The sequence below is a fragment of the Taurulus bubalis genome, assembly GCF_910589615.1.
Source record: "Taurulus bubalis genome assembly, chromosome: 8".
NCBI classification, from domain to species: domain Eukaryota; kingdom Metazoa; phylum Chordata; class Actinopteri; order Perciformes; family Cottidae; genus Taurulus; species Taurulus bubalis.
Genome location: NC_136596.1, coordinates 11,413,245 through 11,432,951, shown reverse-complemented (window position 1 = coordinate 11,432,951; position 19,707 = coordinate 11,413,245). Strand labels below are relative to the sequence as shown.

Sequence of the window (19,707 nt, the reverse complement as noted above, 5' to 3'; positions counted from 1 at the left end):
AATTCACCCTTACTTGTGGAGCTGTTGTATTTATTTTGCTGTGTGTGTGTGTGTGTGTGGGGGGGGGGGGGGGGGGGAGGGGGTTATGGCTTTGTAAGGAATATTAATCGATGTTGTTTAGCATTAAGTTATTGTGTCATGCACATTCAAGCGCCTATCTTCTACATCCCCCAAAACACGTCTGTTTTTTTTTACTTTTGACTTTTGGTTAAATTCTGCTTTACATAAGGCTCTAAGCTCTAATATTCATCCCATGTGTTTATCTTGCTGATTCAGAAATATGAGCAAGGGTGACTTTCTCCCACTAACCATGTGCTCATATTCTGGAACAGCATGTGGGCAACTGCAACAGTGTTTTTGTTGCTTTCCTGGCCACAGCAAAGGCCTTTGAATGCGCCTGAGCTGATAAGGCTGCTACTGTGGCTTTCCATGACTGTGCTGCTATTTGCCAGATCTGTCATCTGACCCAGTTACCCAACACACTGTGGCCACTCACCGCCATCACACAACGTCATTGTGTCCCCTCTCAGTGCTGCATTGTGAGTGTTTATGAATATAGGAACACACCACACAGGCTCCATTCTCTCTGAACTTATGGGACCATGATCTCAAATGCAAACCCATCCAGGTTAAAAAAGTGGTTACATTTTATTTTTTTATTAAAACTAGTCATCAGACATCCCTCAAGGGAAATGAAAGCATGGTCTCATTGTGAAAACTGATGACAGCAGATGACATTTAACATTACACACACATAGAAATATGTCTTTGTTTTTGTTAAAGACTTTAATTTGGTTAAATATAAAGACTAATTTTGTTTTTAAAGCTGTGACATAATCTAGTTTGGCAGGAAACCAAAAGGGCAGAAGAACACCTGCCGGAGCATCAGGCCTCCGACATGTCAGACTGCGTTGAATCACAGCAGTAGCAGACCGTCAGGGCCAGCTAAGCCTTCTCTGCTGGCCTAAACAGAATCAAAGTTATAGGTATTTTGTAATTTTTTTTTTTTTTAATAATAATTAAAAGTTATATCTATTTTATAATGTAATTGTTTTTCACAAATACACTACATGTATTATAATTATTTTTCCCTATTAGCTTATTTTCTCATTGCACAGGTCCCGTCTCCTGTCTGTTCATTCTGCTGTCATTCTGTCTGTCTGCTTCTGGTCCACCTCAACGCGCTCCTTAATGCTTTTTATCCAATCAGATCTCACCTCTGTTTCTCTCTCTCCGCCGGTTAAACACATGGTGACAGCCAGCAAGAGGGTTCTGTACTGTGATTCCTCACAGAGACAGCAAAGCACCCTGCACACACACGCCGGTACATTAGGTGGCACCGGCGGTATGCACTTAGTCAAGTTGGTCACGACGCCACAGAAACACACACACACAGTTTAACAAATACACACATCTTTCCCTCCGATACATGCTGAGTCAATAAACCACAGGTGTAATTCTGTCCACACATATTCAAAAAGGCAGAATAAGTAGACCGTGGGAATTCTTCAAACATGAAATCAGGTGGACGGTTTGGACGTTCTTGTGTGAACCAGCAGGAACATTCTCACAACCATGCCTTACAATCACTGAGGCGAAATACTTCTAATGAATCATATATTCCAATGTAGTTTCATGGTGAGCGAAGGTAGTCGGACCCCTGCGTGAAAATCCCATTTATGCATTTGCACCATTTAAATATATATATACACACACACACTTGAAATAAATCAGGCTTGCTTGTTTGGGTGATCTTATTTTTCAGTCACATAAATATACATATTACAACAGGCTCCCAGAGCTTAGGCATCATTGTTACAATGAAGGAAGACCAGACGCTTTTGACCTCTGTTGCACATCAATGGATGTGGTGCTACAGACAGCAGCACCTTTGACCAAACCGTAGGTACAATTCTCAACTGATTTAACAGCTACTACTTCTAAAATGTCATAAAGTCTACCACATCTGAGCATTTTTTCTCTGCGCTGGACTTCTTTTGGTTTTCGTTCCAGTAGACAATCCTGAGCAATGCGGAAAAGCTGAGACACAGAATGGTGTGAAGATGACGATCATCTGATTAGCAAAGTCCCATGTGGTCAGAAAATTAGCTTCTTCTTCATCACAGCTGAAAATACAAAGACTGTTGTTACAAAACACTTCAGAACAATACAGCGACATACTGTATATACACTACATGTGCAAGTAAAACCAGTCTAACGAGAACTCTGCTAACATCTAAGGTTTCCGCCTACTTTAAGTATTTGATAATTCTCTCTGTAATATACTGTTGCATAGAGTATAGCGTATAGTCAAGCCAGATATTTTCCAAACCACAGAAGCAGGAGTTGGAAAAGCTTTGAACCTCCCAGTAACACCAAGGTCCTCCTCCCGTAAAATGTATCCAACCACAATCCACTAAACTGTACGTGTGTGTGTGTGTGTTCTACTTTGCTATATTCTGAATTTCTAACTGTAGTTAAATGAGCAGCCAACACCCTTTGAATTGCTATGTTCAAATCAAGGGCTATTCTAGATTTCGGACCATGGTGTGCATAACCTTGAGAACACAGGATCGGTTCACTAGACTAAAATTTCACAACATGCTTGATGTAAGTTTGGTCTGAGATGAATCTATCTCTAACATTTTGTGGCAGACACTGTTTAAACCACAATTTTTAAAACAGTTTTACCATTATATTATTGACCAGCTTTAGTTGACTGGGTACATCAAGGTGTTACTTGGAGCATTAGGCGTACATATATCAACTGTGAGCTAATATGTGTTGATTACTTGTCTCTAGGCCCTCGATTTTCCTCTTTAGTCCGACTATTTCCTTCTCCCTTAAAGCCTCAGCTGAACCGTTGGGTCGGGGGAGTTGTGGACCAGGAGTGGGACCAGGTCGATTACTGAAGTACTTCATATTCAGAGCCTGGAGAAAAACAGACAACAGTATAAATCATGACATTACCTGCTGATGATCCGTCCTTACAAAAGTATACTGTAAATATGTGTTTACAAGAGAACCATCTTGTACGTCTATCTTTGTCGCCTTACTCCCTGGATCAAGTCGGAAAAAAATGCCAAAACCAGTAGGAATTAACCGTTTCCAAGAAATTAAAAACAAGCAATACATTGTTTTATTACTTGTATCTTACTCTTTGTTGCTACTTTCTTTCCATTTCCAAAAGAGCTAGATAAATAGCATAATGCTGATAGTTGAAAATGTGTAGATTGAAAGACATCTCGATACCTGTCCTCAGGATCATGTTGATCAAACTCACCATTATGGTAATAGGTTATTGAAATGTTTAACTTTTGATTGTTTAATTTTCTTGCAACACATTCACATTCATTGTCTGCCCACATTTAACCAGTCACATTATTCCTATAATGTGACTATGAAAAAAGCTACTGAGCAATTACCTGTGTAGCTGTGGTCCTCGTCAAGGGGTTAAAGGTGAACAGGCCCAGGAGCAGCTCTAGTAAGTCGTCTCCAGCTGCACTAAATATATGTTCCAGCGGTGTGCCAGGAAATATTTTGAAGGACACATAATCTGGTAGACTATTCATTCCCTGCAGAAAATATAGGACAAACAAATTACACAAGGGGCTTCACATGGGAGCAAAGCCAAAACATCCATCACTGGGTAAAAAACAGATACTAACAGGCCACATATCTTCTGTAGGTGTCCCAAGAGCCTCAAAGATCTTTGTCAGCTGGTCAAGATCTGAGTCTCCAGCAAGGAATGGTATCTACATCAAAGGAGACAAACGGAGACATAAGCAAGGAACCAAAAATAACAGCATTCCTTGTTAATTTATGAATATGTCTTTGAAGTGAGGTTTGTGCACCCGAAGGAGTAACTCTGCCAAGATGCATCCCACTGCCCACATGTCAACACCCACGCCGTACATCCTGGCACCGAACAGGAGCTCAGGGGAGCGGTACCACCTAGAAAACGGATCAATAAACAGAGTTACTTTGTACAACTCTTAAACGGGCATTCAGTACGCTACTCCATTCTAGTTCAACGGGATTCATCTTCTCTGTGAAGAAGACTTCAACCCTGAGATTTTTTTGCCAAGAGGGGATGAGACAACAATTTATTGTGCTGTGACACATGTCTTAATTTACCCATGTAGCTGAAATTAAGATGAATTTAATCAACCAGTCTCAAATGTATCTCCAAATGACAGACAATGAATTTAACAAAGTTCAGCACATGAGGATTCATTTATCTAAATAAATTTAGGTGAATGAGCTTTTCGTTTAGTGAACAAAAAAAAGGCACAGTACTGTACAGATAAGTACAATATCTGCATTATTAAGACAATAAATGGACAAAAATCACAGACCTGGTAACAACTTGATGCGTGTAGACTCTGTTGGGGCTGCCAAATGCTTTGGCTAAACCAAAATCAGCCAACTTCAACACTCCACTGCCATCTAACAGCAGATTATTGGGCTTCAGATCCTGTACATACAAAGCAGCAAAATGTACATTACTGACTGAGTGTGTGTGTGTGTGTGTGTGTGTGTGTGTGTGTGTGTGTGTGTGTGTGTGTGTGTGTGTGTGTGTGTGTGTGTGTGTGTGTGTGTGTGTGTGTGTGTGTGTGTGTGTGTGTGTGTGTGTGTGTGTGTGTGTGTGTGGGGTTCTCTTACCCTGTGTAGGACCCAGTGTTGATGCATATACTCTAATCCCTGTAGGGTCATGAGGATGTAGGCTTTGATGTTGGCCGGAGTCAGGACTAGGCTGGTGTCCTTGATGATCACCTTAAAAAAAACAGACGCTTAAATAAAGCCAGATATCTGAGAATTAATAATCTTCATCCATTACACTTGAACTACATATTAAAAATTGAATTACTCCTATCAGAGCAAAAAAGGGAACTAAAGACAACTGGGATATATCTCTGAAGACTTAGACACAGCAGCAGCCAAGACCTTAGTGCTGCATTTGACACCATTGACAGTGACATCTTATTACAGAGACTAGACGATTGGTATTAAAAGGTACCGCACTAAGCTGGTTTAGGTTCTATTTATCAGATCGATCTCAGTTTGTATAGGCAAACGATGAAGCCTCGATGAACACCGCCGTTTGTCACGGAGTTCCACAAGGTTCTGTGCTTGAACCAATTTTATTCACCTTATACAGTATATGCTTCCTTTAGGCAATATTATCAGAAAACACTCCATAAACTTTCATTGTTATGCCGATGATACTCAACTATATCTGTCGATCAAGCCAGATGAAACCAACCAGGTCGCTAAACTTCAAGCGTGTCTTAAAGACATAAAAACCTGGACGACCTGCAACTTCCTGTTGTTGAACTCGGACATAAACTGAAGTAATTTTACTCGGCCCAGAACACCTCAGAAATCAATTATCTGATGATATAGTTTCTCTTGATGACATTGCTCTGGCATCCAGCACCACCATAAAGAATCTCAGAGTTATGTTTGATCAGGACTTGTCCATTAACTCCCACATAAAACAAATCTCAAGGACTGCCTTTTTTCACCTACGTAACATAAAAAAATAATAATAATCAGGCACATCTGGTCTCAAATTGATGCAGAAAAATTGATTCACGCATTTGATACTTCAAGACTGGATTACTGTAACTCCTTGTTATCAGGCTTCTCTGGTAAGTCTCTTGGGTCTCTCCAGTTGATCCAGAATGCTGCAGCTCATGTACTAACGAGAATAGGGCCCAGAGCCTTCAGTTATCAGGATACACGGAGCCCTTTCTCTCTTTCCTTCTGGATGAATTAATGCCTCTTCAATGTACATTACTAACTCTACTTCTTGCCAGGAGCCTCTGTGCTTCCTCGCCTCAAGTTTCCATGGATCGTGGCTGTCTGGAGCCGGTCCTGCCTGCTGCCATGACGGCCCTGCTTATGCCCCTCCTCTCTACCTCCTTCTGCTGACATGGATCGTGGTTATCTGGATCGTGGTCCATGCCTACTACTCATTATATGAATAATTTCATGTCATATTCATTGAATGTGCTGTAACTCTGTTACGTTGTTCATTCTGTACACATGACATTGCTTCTGTCCATGCGGGGAGAGGGATCCTCCTCTGTTGCTCTCCCGAAGGTTTCTTCCCTTTTTTCCCTATGAAAGAGTTTTTTCTATTTTTGGGGAGAGTGTTTCCTGATCCAACCGACTTCACTATCCTGCTACTTCATTTTATTAATAAGAAAAACACCAAACATCTTTAGTTGCGAAGCTCATGCAGCCAAATGTAACATTGTGGCCTAAAAATAGTCTTTCAGCACCGGGGATAAGATGAGCATCATATTTCATCCTCGTGTCTGTCTGCTGCATGTAAAACACTAATGGCATCAATTCACTGTGAGAGCCAAGAGTGGAGTGTTATTGATTTTTTTTAAAAGCGTATTTATCTTGTTTTGCATCGTTCTATTAGAGTCTGATATATTGGTGGTGGGCGCCCATCTGGAGCCTTGTATGCTAAAACAGACCAGAGAAGGAAAATAAAAGCCTCCATGACCTTGCAGAACCACTTAATGGTTAAACAGGAGCACTCGCGCTGCAATCTTGCTGATATTTTCAGTGCTACTCTGTATTTCATATAACCCAGCTTTTAAATGCTCTCTTTCTCTCCCTTAAGGAGAAGGTAATAAAGACTGAAATTTCCATCTGGTGACCCACTAATGAAATGCAACATAACAGGGTTTTTTACAACCATGAATGCGTGTTGTAAAATCTTCACACAGACAACATTGTATAGTACCCATCCGATATAAGTTTTAATTAATCAATAGCTGTATGTCTCACTGTGTGAACAGACTCAGATCATTCTTTTGTGTGTAAGGCAGCTTCAGGCTTGACTTAAACATTGCTTTCCTAACTCTGGAAAACAAACTGTAACAAATAAATACATTCATGTACATTAGCTGAATTGTTATTTATATTGCAAAGAAATAGTACATCCTTAAAGTTAACTGACATTACAATGCAAGTGTACACATTGTTAATGCTGTAACAACTTGGTCAAAACCTAAACAGGAATACAAATTTCCAGTATATAATAATGTGAATATATATATATATATATATATATATATATATATACTTTAAATTAGTATCTGCCCGACATCCGATGCATCCATGTTAATGATAGGAAAACCAATAGAGCTTTACTATTTTAAGTCTTGGCTAATATCTTTCCTGGAAAAAAGTTATTTAAAACACCGTCAGGAAATGCAGTTAAGACTGTTTGAGATATGAAAGGTTTCAGGAAACAACATTTTTTATTTGTGTCAACACAAATTATCAAGGAAATGTGAACTGATGACAAACTCTTACAATTTAACTAAATCAAAATGAGAACAACTTCTCAATTGGTTATTGTATGGGTCTGCATAATAGTGTACCATGTTATTCCAGTATGTCCTTTGAAAGACAGAAACGGACAGAGATTTTCTGAAAAGGCAAGAAACTGTCTCACCTCTAGGTCTGTTTCCATGAAATCAAACACCAGGCTGATGTTAGATTTGTGTCCAAAGGCATCCAGCAACTAAAACCACCCAGAATATGACATGTTAATACTCAGTGCAAGTGCAAGAGAATACTTACAACACGGTAGTTTTCCCTCACAAGTAATAGTAATTCCATTAACATAGTAATACGAATATTATAAATATATAATTGTACCCACCCCAATGATATTTGAATGATGTAGTTCCTGCAGGAGTTTGATCTCTCGGAGAGCAGTCCTATTAATACCTATGGATAAGACATCATTAATTAGGCAGCTGGCAATGAACTGCACTGTGTGGTAAAAACATAAAATGTGTGCTAAAAGTCAGTCAGTATTGAATTACCATCTTTAGCCTCAGTTCTGTGGCCAACCTTGATCTGCCAGAAAAAAAGACAACATGCTTGGTGTTTAGCGTCTGCAGAGCACACAAATGCTACCAGATGTCTAGATGTAAGATAATGCATTTTACCTTTTTAATGGCCACTATGGTATCGTTCGTTTTGTCCCTGGCTTTGTACACTGTGGCAAACTGGAGAAGAGGAAAAGAGAGCGATAAGTAGAGAAACACCACTGCTGCTGTCAGCACAATGAACCACAAGGCTTTGTTGACATTAGCGAACAGCTAACGCTTGCTAGCTTCGCTCACGTGCTTTCTACAACGCCATTCAGAGCGCGCGAGGGGAAGAACAGAGACACACGTGAAGACCGGAATAACAGAGTCATGGCTCTTCCTACCTGACCCTCTCCGAGGAAGTCTAGTTTCTCGTATCGTTTGTTTCTGGATTTTACATCAAGCGCCATGGTGCCTAACTGTCAGTTTCATGAGGACACTTCCTGCCCAGTTAAAGGTCCGCAGGTTCTTTTTCCGGGTTAAAGGGGGTTTGTATTGAGCAACACCGCCACCTAGCGGTTCACTGTTGAAACACGAAATCAACTTGTAGCGATACGATGTGATACTTTGTATTTCATTTTGAGCAATACAGGGAATTATTTTGATACTAATTTATGTCGCGGATGCCGTGCCCTTAATGGTTTTACTGTATCATTTAATGAAGTGTGTTTGCCATTATAAATGTTACCATTACTTTATTATGACGATAACGTGGGACTTCTACTACTACTACTACTACTACTACTACTACTACTACTACTACGACTACAAATATTATTATTATTATTATTAATAATAATGAGTTATATACGATTTTTTTTCTTCTCCCTGCTCCTTTTCGGTCATGGAATGAGTAAAGAGTTGTGTTCTGATTGTGAATATTTGTACACACTACCATGAGCAAAACAAACAATAATATATACAGTATATATAAATACACTTACACTTGGAAGGATTTCTTAAGCAACTAAAGATAAACAAACTTGTGTAACAGATTTTTACTATATTACAAGACAAATATCATAAGGTTTCTTTTTACGACAAATACAAATATATATACTGCGATTTGAATCATCTCATCTCAACTCAGATTGTATCTGTTCTCAAAGTCCTGTAACATTTCACAGCTATGATGCAATTTGCAGTACTGTTATGTTCCAGTTCAGCCTTTTTTTCTTTGCTTTTTTTGTTGTTGCAGTTACCAGTTTGACAATGGTCTCTTGGGAGTCTCCTCTGTCAGTTAGGAAGGTTTTGTGATCCATGCACCGCTGAACACATCTCTACATACATAGTAGATACCCTCACATCCCAAAGGATTAGGCACGGCTCCTCTCCTTTGACCCTCCCTGCTTAACACACACACACACACACACACACACACACACACACACACACACACACACACACACACACACACACACACACACACACACACATATGCACCCTTTCTCTCTCCCACTGACTTTCATTTTCATGTAAAGTTTGACAAGAGGAGTGTGAAGGATCAGCAGGCCTAATACACCCCTCAGTCTTCCCTCACACATTCATATCCTGACAGCTCACAGACGTGACTGACAGGACCGTATGTGCCCATGCAACCATGCAGAAAAGAGAAGACGAGAGAAGAGACGAGACTTCAGCAGCAGTCTAAATCTTTACTGCCATTGTATCCTCAACCTTTAGAGACGCCCAGGCGGCCTTAATGTGGAACATAACTGTCCATTGGTGGACATAACTCAGACCCACTTACATCAGTCCCTCTAAAACAAATGTGACATCTTGATATCCTTCTCTAATTCTTGTTATGATTTGAGGGCATTATTGTGCTCATCCCTCTCAGGCTCTTGCTGAGGCTGTGGATGAGGAGAGTGGCAGCTGAGTTATGGAGGCATAAGTGATTCGGGTGGCGTTTACACAGTTTTCACAGTAAATCTCATGATAGCATGGGTAACATTATACACGGCAACTCACTCTGGTTATATGTCACATTAGCAGATGGTGATGCTGTTGAGCTGGTGTGTGTGTGTGTGTGTGTGTGTGTGTGTGTGTGTGTGTGTGTGTGTGTGTGTGTGTGTGTGTGTGTGTGTGTGTGTGTGTGTGTGTGTGCGTGTGTGTTCAGGCCTACCTCTGTTTGACGGCCAGGAGGAGAGCGAAACCACAGGGCTGTTTATCAAACTCATAGGAAGTGGGTGTTGTTGAGCGAGGACGTGTCGCACCACCACATCCTGCTGCTGGGAGGCAGCTTCAGACGGGACAGTGTTCACACAATGTACAGTAAACAAAAAATGCAGGACAGGTGTCTTTTGTGTGTTTGTGTGTGCCTGTGGTATGTGGCCACTTCATTCAACACTGTACACTGATTGTATAGCCATGATAATCTGGCCAGTTGTCTTTGAGAGAGTGAAGAGGAGGCCTTCAGTTGGTTGCTTACAGCTAATTCCCTCTTTGCATCACCCTGTTTAACACTAACTTGGATCTAATAATCCAAAGGCCATTTCTGAACAAAAATAACACTGTCAAAAGCTTCAATTTGCCCAAAGCACATGCCATAATATTTAGATGAATTTCAGACAGAATTTGGGATATTGCACATTGACCTCCTCTTCCTGTGTTAGTTGGTCATATTTCTCCATTGGACATTTTAGTTAGATTGCATGCTCTCTATTAGGTCACTATATCGGAAAGATAAGGTTAAAAAGGAATTCTGATACACTGATTGAATGTGTAGGTAAAAGGATGATTCAGTGCTATGGCAGCGATCCGTATCGTACACCTGTACGTCTCTTTCTTCGTTTTGCTCACAGAGTCTCAGGGGAAGTGGCAGTGTTCTTTCATCGAGGGAGTTTTCCTCTTTGTTTCTGTTTCTGACTCTCTCACATGGGCCCACACAAACACACGCACACAAATGCAGCTGTATCTGACCACATGCACAGTTATAACACAACAGGATGTATAGGGTGGATGTTTGAGGTGTGAAGGTTCACACAAGTTGTGACAAACAATATCTGTTTCTGAGAACTAATTATTCATTATTCATGTGTATACGGAACGCTTTCATTCTTAATATGTTGCATGTTTTTTTCCCTTAGTAAAGCATAAAAGCCGAGATTGAACGAGAATGTATCTAATTTATGATTTACTGCGACATAGTCCACAACATTATTCACTTTGCTCATTTCACGTTTATTCTTTGCAGATGTCTATGGTGACAAGACAATACTAAAACAGAAGGACAAACAGAAGGACACCCATTATCTTCCTTGCTGCCGTTTGTTTACAACCAACGCTGAGATTCATCAAATTGGTGCTGTCAGTCCTGGGCTGCATTGTTAGATGCCAGAACTGTCAGTTTGAATAAACATTAGGTCAGAATTTATTATTTTAGCTCCCTATTGTCTTCCTCCAGCATCTGAGGCATCAGCATACACCGAGGCTTGTGGAGGATTTCAAGATGAGCCCACTTGATAGCTCGGCTCATACAGAGACAACATTATGATAATGTCCCTATAAGTAGCAGGGGGATGGGCGCAATGTCATCTCTTCACATAGACAGAGCCAGCAGGGAGTCCGCAGTCAACTGCATTTAGGGCTGTCTTTGTTGTTGTCTTAGCTCCCATCTGCGTTGTTGTTTTTTCTGGTCTGCATCTCCTCTCAGACGTCGTTATCGCTCTCATTAGAAGAATCTCTATCTCAGCCCCAAATGGAGAACAAAGTCTTCCAAAAACTTTTTCTCTCCCTTTGTTTGTGCGTGTGTGTCTAGCGTTGTATACGCAAGTGTGACTGCATGTGCAAACAGCAGGTGGCCACTTTAGTCCTTCAGGGAGACTGTACACTGTGCTGAGCAGTTCTGTTTGAATGAATTGCTGTATATTGCGTATATGTTCAGTTTTTTTCATCTTAATTGATTGTGAACAGTATAGGGAAATACATTTGGAGATACAAATAGAGGACGGGTTAAATGTGTGTTCCGAGATGGATTCAAACAGTAGGTAGGTAATTCAGGGAGCAGAGAGGGCCATTTTGGTTGATCAGAGTATATCAGGAGCAGGAGATAGCCAGAGCAGTGTGTTATCCAAGAACCAAGAAGTCGTTTACTTCATTAACCCAGTCAGATCACTGAGGCCTCAGTAATCAACCTTGTCACACGTCCCATTAACTTCTCACTCTATCAGCATGGCCCTTGCTCCTTCTGACACACACACACACACACACACACACACACACACACACACACACACACATACATGCACTGTTACTCGCAACACACAAGGGCACGCTATCACACACACGCACACTTGCTTGTTCCTTGCATGCTTTCACTGTCTTACGCATGGCGACCACCTTTTCTCCTGCTCACACACATGCACACACTCTCTCTCTCTCTCCCTCTCTCTCAGCTAACCCCATTACCTCTGTCAGTCCCAGGGGTCTCTCAGCGCTGATGAACCCTCTGCTGCCCTGTGAGATTAGTGGACTCCCTGAGAGAAGCCCTTCATTGATTGAACGTGAGTCTCTCCTGCTCGCAATGTCAGCTCAAGGTTAGCACGTTGACTCTCGTCGCTGCCTTTCCCAGCGCAGTCAAGTGCAGAGGTTTGGCTATGAATACAGTGTGTTATTACTATTTAAGCTCTGCTGACTCCACTGCTTATATTATTCATAAAGACAGGCAACCAATTATTGACATTCACCTTCAGAGCATCTCTTTTCTACTTCTCTAAATCCTTCTCTCCAGTGGCCCCACTTAAAACATTTGCCAAAGCATTTATTAATTGTTAAATCTGTTTTTTTCCTCATTTCTTTATCTCAATCTCCGTTCTCCCCATCGATGAAACCACAGAGGAACTGTTGCCACATAAAAGCATCAGCATTTGGTAAAGTGGTTTGAATGAGATTCACTTTTATGTATTGTAAATCAGGCATGGGGAAGCATTTACTTTGCATCCCACTTGAGGGAGTGAAGATGTTTCAGACAAAAAAGGCAGGGAGACATGAAGGAATGGGGCCAGCTCTCAGTCTGTATGATAGAGTCAGATAAATGGCTGAATCGAGACGACAGATTGATCTTTTTATGTTGAACTTGATGAACATGAATGATGCAACAGATTTCCTGTAGCGGTGAATAGAGATGAAAGGATTATCTAGATATTTAGATCATTCAGACAGGAGCGTTGCCCTGCTCTGCTGTCTCTTTCTTCCCCATCATAATTCAATATTTACAGTTTAAGCTGGAAAACTGCTCCCTCTTGGCTGCCTGTATCTTGTATCCATGGCAACAGATTCAAGAACAGTCTGTATCTTGCCGTGTGTGTGTGTGTGTGTGTGTGTGTGTTTGCATATGTGTCTATGTATACACACTGATACACTGCAATTGATTGGTTGTTGGAGAGCAGCTGTTGACCCCTCACTCTCAGGGGTGTCTTTGTATTTTTGCACACATCCCAAATCAATACACACACACACACACACACACACACACACACACACACACACACACACACACACACACACACACACACACACACACACTTGTTTGTTATTGTATATTTATGCAGTTATAGAATTTATCTCCAAAACCCTACAATACCCATTAACCATGAGCCTTATGTTTTATTTGGAGCTCAGTTTAAACCCAAAATACAGTTGTAACTGTAGTTTGTTATTGAGCATTATTCCTGGATTTTGTTTTTTTAATTATCTTAAAAGCAATAATGATCATAATTGTTCATGTTTTTTTCTAATCTCACAATAATTGTCAAGGCATTTGGTCCTCATGAAGATGTAAATAACATGCACACAAACACACATGCAGTAATACAATAGTGGCCCAATGCCCATAAGTGGAGAAATGAGTAAATGGGCAATACACAGTTGCTGTTAGGCAAACACTCACACAATGAAATAGAGCCTCCAGTATAAACACATTTATACTCACACATACCGCACTTGTGAATCTAATCAATGTGCAACAGCAGGGGAAGTGAAAAGTAACAACACCCAAACCACTGAGGGCATTGCACATTTTTTAAGTTTGAAACTGTGCTGAGTGTTTACATGCTACTGAGCACACAATCACAAATACCACCCCGGCTAATGAAATACCTCCCAGTGGGTGCTCTATACGTGGGCACGCACACACACACACACGCACCAGGGATGAGAAACAGCTAGTAACTGTGGGGCACCAAGAGGGAAAGGTCATCTGACATCATTTGCATTACATGTTAATGTTAAAGGATGTTTTCCATACAAGGAAGGTCAAGGTTTGCATGGAAGACACGATATAAACACAATTTATGACAATGATGAATTACTGCAACGGAACAACTGTGGCTTGTTCAAGGTGTGTTGATGTGGGTTTTCCACCCTGCTGTAATTTGACATATTAAGGGGAAAGCACCAGCACACCTTAATCTACCTTTATTCATCCACTCAACCCCGCTCACACACCCTTCCTGTCTTCTTCTGAAGCGTGTGAAGTATGTTGTGGCAACTTTTGTCTCAGTAAACAGTAAACACACACTGAACACACACTTAAATTGGACTTAATTATACTCTACCTGTCAAATAACATAATCTCAAGTCATCCAAGTAGTTTTGGTTTATGGGCAAACCATTTCGTATTAAGACAATGGTGATAAACTTTATTTATAGGTTACCCCACGGGTTTGCAACATATTTCATGTCAAAACTTCCCCGAGGATGGCAAATAAATCATCTGATTAGATTTATGTTTTTAGTAATGACTCAGCAGAGGTTTGCATGGCTGTCTATTGTAGATGAGAGAGTGGAGACACTGATTATATTATTTCAGATCGAGCTTTCTGTGCTTTAAAACTATTTATTTTGAGTAGGATAGACCTATTTCTTCATCAGTTTTATCTGTTTTTTATGTTATTCATCTATTTTATGTATTTGTGTTTGAAGAATTTTAATCTCAGCATCTGTTGTACTGCCAAAGTTGTTCCAGACATTTTTAACCAACATTCTGTAATTATAATTATCCTACACATTTATCCAATAAATATGCATGTTAAATATATATTACATATCTCACTCTAAAGTTCACTAGGCTATACAGACATGTATCAGTATTTGTTGAAAAAAAAGTGCAAAACTTCACTCAGTCCTTACAGCAGTGACTCAGTCAAAACAGCAGGCCTTTTGCCAGATGTTGCTTTCACCCTTTGTATTACAGTCCCACAGGAGAAGGCCATGGGAATTAGGGGAAGGTTGCAAAGGGAGACGCGCTGAGCGTGTTTGCTGCCAGCTGGAGGCGATGTCGCTCCTCCTCTCCTCTCCCCTCTCCTCTGCTCGGCCACTGAGCTTTCAGTCTGCTGGGTGAGATCATTACCAGACACCAGGCTCCGGGACCTGACATTCGCCGATCGGAAAGAGAGAGAGAGAGAGAGAGAGAGAGAGAGAGAGAGAGAGAAAGAGAGAGAGAGAGAGAGCCCTGATCCGATGCAACCGGCGAGGGGAAGCGACCCAAACCACCGTCTCCTGCCTCGGGTCCTCAGTCTCCTGTCCTGGCGGATGAAAGCACGGTCTGGCCGCTGACATTTTCCCGCTGGATTTGGGCTTGTAGTCGGATGCGGGCTTGTTTTGACTGCAATAGTCCTACTCCCCCCCTCCTCCCCTACCTACCGAGTAGCGGATTTGCGAGGGATCTCAGCGCTGTACAGCTCCCCGAGTGACCAGCGATCCTGCAAGGCAGCGGAGACGCGCTCTGCACCGCCGCGGCTCCGCACCACACGAGTCAATCCGCACGAGCCTCGAAATATATTATTTCTGTGAGGAATTGGACATAAGCGCCAAGTTTCCAACTGGATTTTTTTGTCCCCCCTGCGTGCCTACCTTGCTTCTGTCATCAGATCGGCTGCAAATCCTATTTTCGTTTTTTTTCTTCTTTCCTAAGCACCGTTGACGCCATTTTCCTCGGGGTTTTCTGTCAAAAAAGATACACCTACATATATTCTGGCACCGTTTGACAGCTCCCCGGGAGGCTGTCATCCCATCCGAGGCTCGTGTAAAATGTGTCTAAATGGATTGTAAATGATCTTGATAAAATATTTACACGTTAGAGCCGAGTGTGTGACAACATTAGACATGGGTAAGTAGTCCCGGTTGACTCGCCACATTCCACACCTGAATACACCTTTCCTATAAATGTGTTTCGTGTTTTTATGAATGCTAATAGCTGATTTGTGTCTGCCCTTCATCCTTTCTTTTTACATGCTTTCTGAACCTAAGTAGTTAAAAAATATATATATATATATTATGCTATGTCTCCGTTTTCATTGTGAAAAATTAATTGACGTGAAATATGTGGAATTGCTTGTAGTTACATGCCAACAAATTACGACTAAGCATACGCACGCGTGCACATACTCAAAGCACCACGCGCACATCCACGCACGTAGACACAGACCGCCCAAAACAATGCTGGACCACTCAGTCTCCATGCAGACTGTGTAATAACTTGGTGATTAGATGGCAGTAAGAACACACGTCTAATTAGGTCAAGGGGTGAAGTGTCCACTGCACGTGGATCAAAGACCAGCTCAACCACTGCTGTTCACACTTAGTTCAAATGTTATCCTACTGGATCCTGCATCTTCATAGTCCATCACATACCATCACAGTCTGGGACATGCAGAGAGAGCTGATGGTTGTTTCTCCTTCAGTCTGTCAAGAGTTATGTCATATTTGACTGTACAGCATATTTGAAATATTTGTGTTTGTATGGATCTACTTGTTGTAGAGGCTGGAGAGGGACAACTCAACTGCCACATGAATTATGTCAAGTGCTGTGGAAGTTGCTATTTGAAGCACACTCAGTATGCGAGGAGTGTTTCATTCCTCACTTTGCGTTCATTTGGGTTTGTTAGCACAAAGTCCACTGTAGCACGAGTACAGAGATGCCAGCATACAAAAATGACATGTGGTGGGCTTGGTGGAATCCAGCGCTCCTCCCCTCTGGTTTCATTTATCAATAGCTGATCACTTTCACGTGGGTGTGAGACATTTTTGGCCATGCTTTGGCTGTGTGGAGAAAGATGACGGGACAAAGTGAATCACAGTACCCCAGTGTTATCAGCAGCCCCCAGAAACCTCAGCCACAACCACAGCACCAGAAGATAAATAGACAAGCCCAGCTGAGTGAGGCAAAGTGTGACAAAATGTTCAGGGAATGACGGTGTGGAAATGAGCGGCTGAGTGGCTAGATGTAAAGAAATGGGGTTGAGGGATTGACAGTAGAGGCGATTCAGACTCGGACAGAACCATTGATCTTGTCTTGTTCACAGGTTTGAGGGAGTTGAAACTCCGGCTGTGTTTTTGTGGCATAAAAGTATGAAGCAGACCATTAAACCCCATATTGGGTAATGAGATGCCCATGCCACCTTTAAATTAAAGCATGAGAAATCGATTAGGTGTATCCCCTTCTGAGCTGGATACCTCGGGTCGAAGTAGGATCACAGAGAGGGGGAGGAGGGAATGTGAACGGGATCCAAGGACAAATCTAACTGTTGGCAGGCTCTCTGAACAGAATATCAGCACCGGAGCACCTTTTGGCAGAGCACACAGAAAGAGGGAGGGAGGGAGAGGTAGGAGGGTAAAGGAAAGAGGTAGCACAGAGAAGAGGGGAGAGAACAGAGGTTTGGGGAGGGGGTGAGGTGAGGGGAAGGAGGAAGACAGTTGGGGAGAAGGGGAGGTGTTTTTGCTGACAGCCATTTTGTGGCTTCTGCTGCAGTTAAAATGGTTTAACATTCATCTGCTTCTGCGGGGTAGTTAGGTGAGGATGGTTTTAGTGCTACCTGGCATATGGCTCATCTAGAGGACTGTGTGCATGTGGGACTGCACAGAGTGCTGCAAGGCCATCATTTTCTATTACGGCTGTCCCACACATGGTACTTTATGATTGTCCTTCTAGCTGCCCTACAGCTGAACACATGCTTGTGCCATCCTTTCTAAGCTGGGAAGGGGAAAGGATTTTATTCTGTTTTTCCAAATCCAAATAGAAGCTTTATAGTGTTCACTTAAAAAACAGAATACGCTCTTTGATGTGGACAGGGTAAAAAGATGGCTTCGTTCACTGTGCTCTGCTTTGAGGCAGAGGACTAATCGACTTCCAGTTTGAAAACTGATGCGTGTGCCCACTAGATTTGGAAGTATTAGAAGGCCGGGGCCATTCCTTTTGATTTGTCTCCAACCAAAGATTGGATCCTTCTAGAAACTTTGGTTTACATGATTGCCCCTTCACTAGAGGGCTGGAATAAAAGAGAAAAAGAGATAAATGAAAAATGAAAATGGCAGACAGACAATGTTCATCATCCCTCTGAGATACTCATCTACAGCCAGGGATGGCAAAGCCTCCACTCCACTCTCACATCAAAGAAAAGGAGAAAAAGAGTCTCTTCACCTTGTGTAATCACACGGGCGTTTGGTGTGCTTGTGGATGTGTAAATGTGTGTGCCTGTGTGTGTGCGCGCATCTGTCTGTTTGTGTGTATGAGCTATTTTTGAGTCCACCTCAGGCACTGGGGCTGCTGGGTATGCAGCCTTAAAAGGTTGTGTTTCTGCTGCCATCTCACTCTCCCTCTCACTCTGTTTCTCACTCACACTCAGATTCAGTCTTCCTCTGTTTTGTCTTTATTATTCACCATCTCGATTCTGTCCATCTGTATGCCATTATCGATGCTTTATCATAATTGTTTTCAAAGGGCAAGGCAACATGCTGGAGGAGTGTCTCACTCACAGCCTCTCACATCCAGCACAGCGGATGACCTTATGCTTTTTGAGAGCGAAGCTGGTTAGCGCTGGTAGTTTTGAGAACATAATAAAGCTATTTATGCAGTGAGTCTGGCCTCTCACAATCACCCTGCTGTCTGAGGCTAGTCGAGGTGTGTGTGTGTAAGAGAGAGAGGAGAGAGGAGACAGTGAGGCTCAGGCTAGGCGAGGGAGGCCCAAGGAGGGGTCAGACTTACATAAACTATCAGCCTGTCTGCCAGTAACAGAGAACTAACACAGCTTTGGGCAGTGAGCAGCGGGGAGGGAGGAGGAATATGACCCAGCTAAGTGGTTTACACAGTAATGGCCCAGAATGAAGAATGTACTAATGCATGACACCATTTTGTTGTCATACTGGCTTATATTTGTGAGAGGGCTCGGAGTCTTAAGAGCACCACCTAAAGTGGAGCGGTTTCTTTTGTGTGTGTGCGGTGTGCGGTGTGTGTGTGTGTGTGCGTGTGTGCGTGTGCGTGTGTAATGTTGTAGTTGGCAGCTGTCTCTTTTTCCTGTCATTGTCCGAAGTCACATGACAGACAGGTTGGTTTTCACACATGCCATAAGAGCGAGTCACCAAGCTGACATTAGGGACTGGGAGGTTCCTGGAGGACCAAACATTGTCATGTGGGCATTGTACTATCAAGTTGGGACTGAGCCTAGACTCTCTATCTTTTGGTTATCTCTGTAAAACTTTGAATACTCAAACCTTACTTAGGGGCCACAGTGGTGACTTTGCATGTTATAGCTCATTAAATGCAAATCGTTTACATTGTACATCACTTTTTTCCCGAAGCATACCATATGTTTTTGGACTGATTTCCCAACTTCCAGGCAGCCAGTGGTTTCTATTGGTCTTAATGGTGTATAAAAATCATCTGGTAATCCATCAAACTAAACATTTAGCCTAGTCTACTTGTGTGTCAGTGTTACTGATTGATATAACCCTCGTTGTCCTGTGTTTATGCAGCAAGCAGGGTCTGTTGTTAATGTTTTTAGTAGAAGAGTTAAATCAAGCT

At 42.0% G+C, this 19,707-nt stretch overlaps 1 protein-coding gene across 1 annotated transcript; it reads right to left on the bottom strand.

Annotated features, from left to right (window-relative positions):
* Positions 1 to 1,752: 1,752 nt before the first annotated feature.
* Positions 1,753 to 8,317, bottom strand: cdk7 (cyclin-dependent kinase 7; the record flags this gene model as incomplete). Its single annotated transcript, XM_079221932.1, has 12 exons — positions 1,753 to 2,126; positions 2,793 to 2,931; positions 3,426 to 3,575; positions 3,669 to 3,755; positions 3,855 to 3,954; positions 4,359 to 4,477; positions 4,666 to 4,776; positions 7,484 to 7,552; positions 7,694 to 7,761; positions 7,860 to 7,893; positions 7,986 to 8,045; positions 8,252 to 8,317. 12 exons carry the CDS (start codon positions 8,315 to 8,317, stop codon positions 2,098 to 2,100), a joined length of 1,032 nt encoding a protein of 343 aa, XP_079078058.1. The 3' UTR covers positions 1,753 to 2,097.
* Positions 8,318 to 19,707: the final 11,390 nt, after the last annotated feature.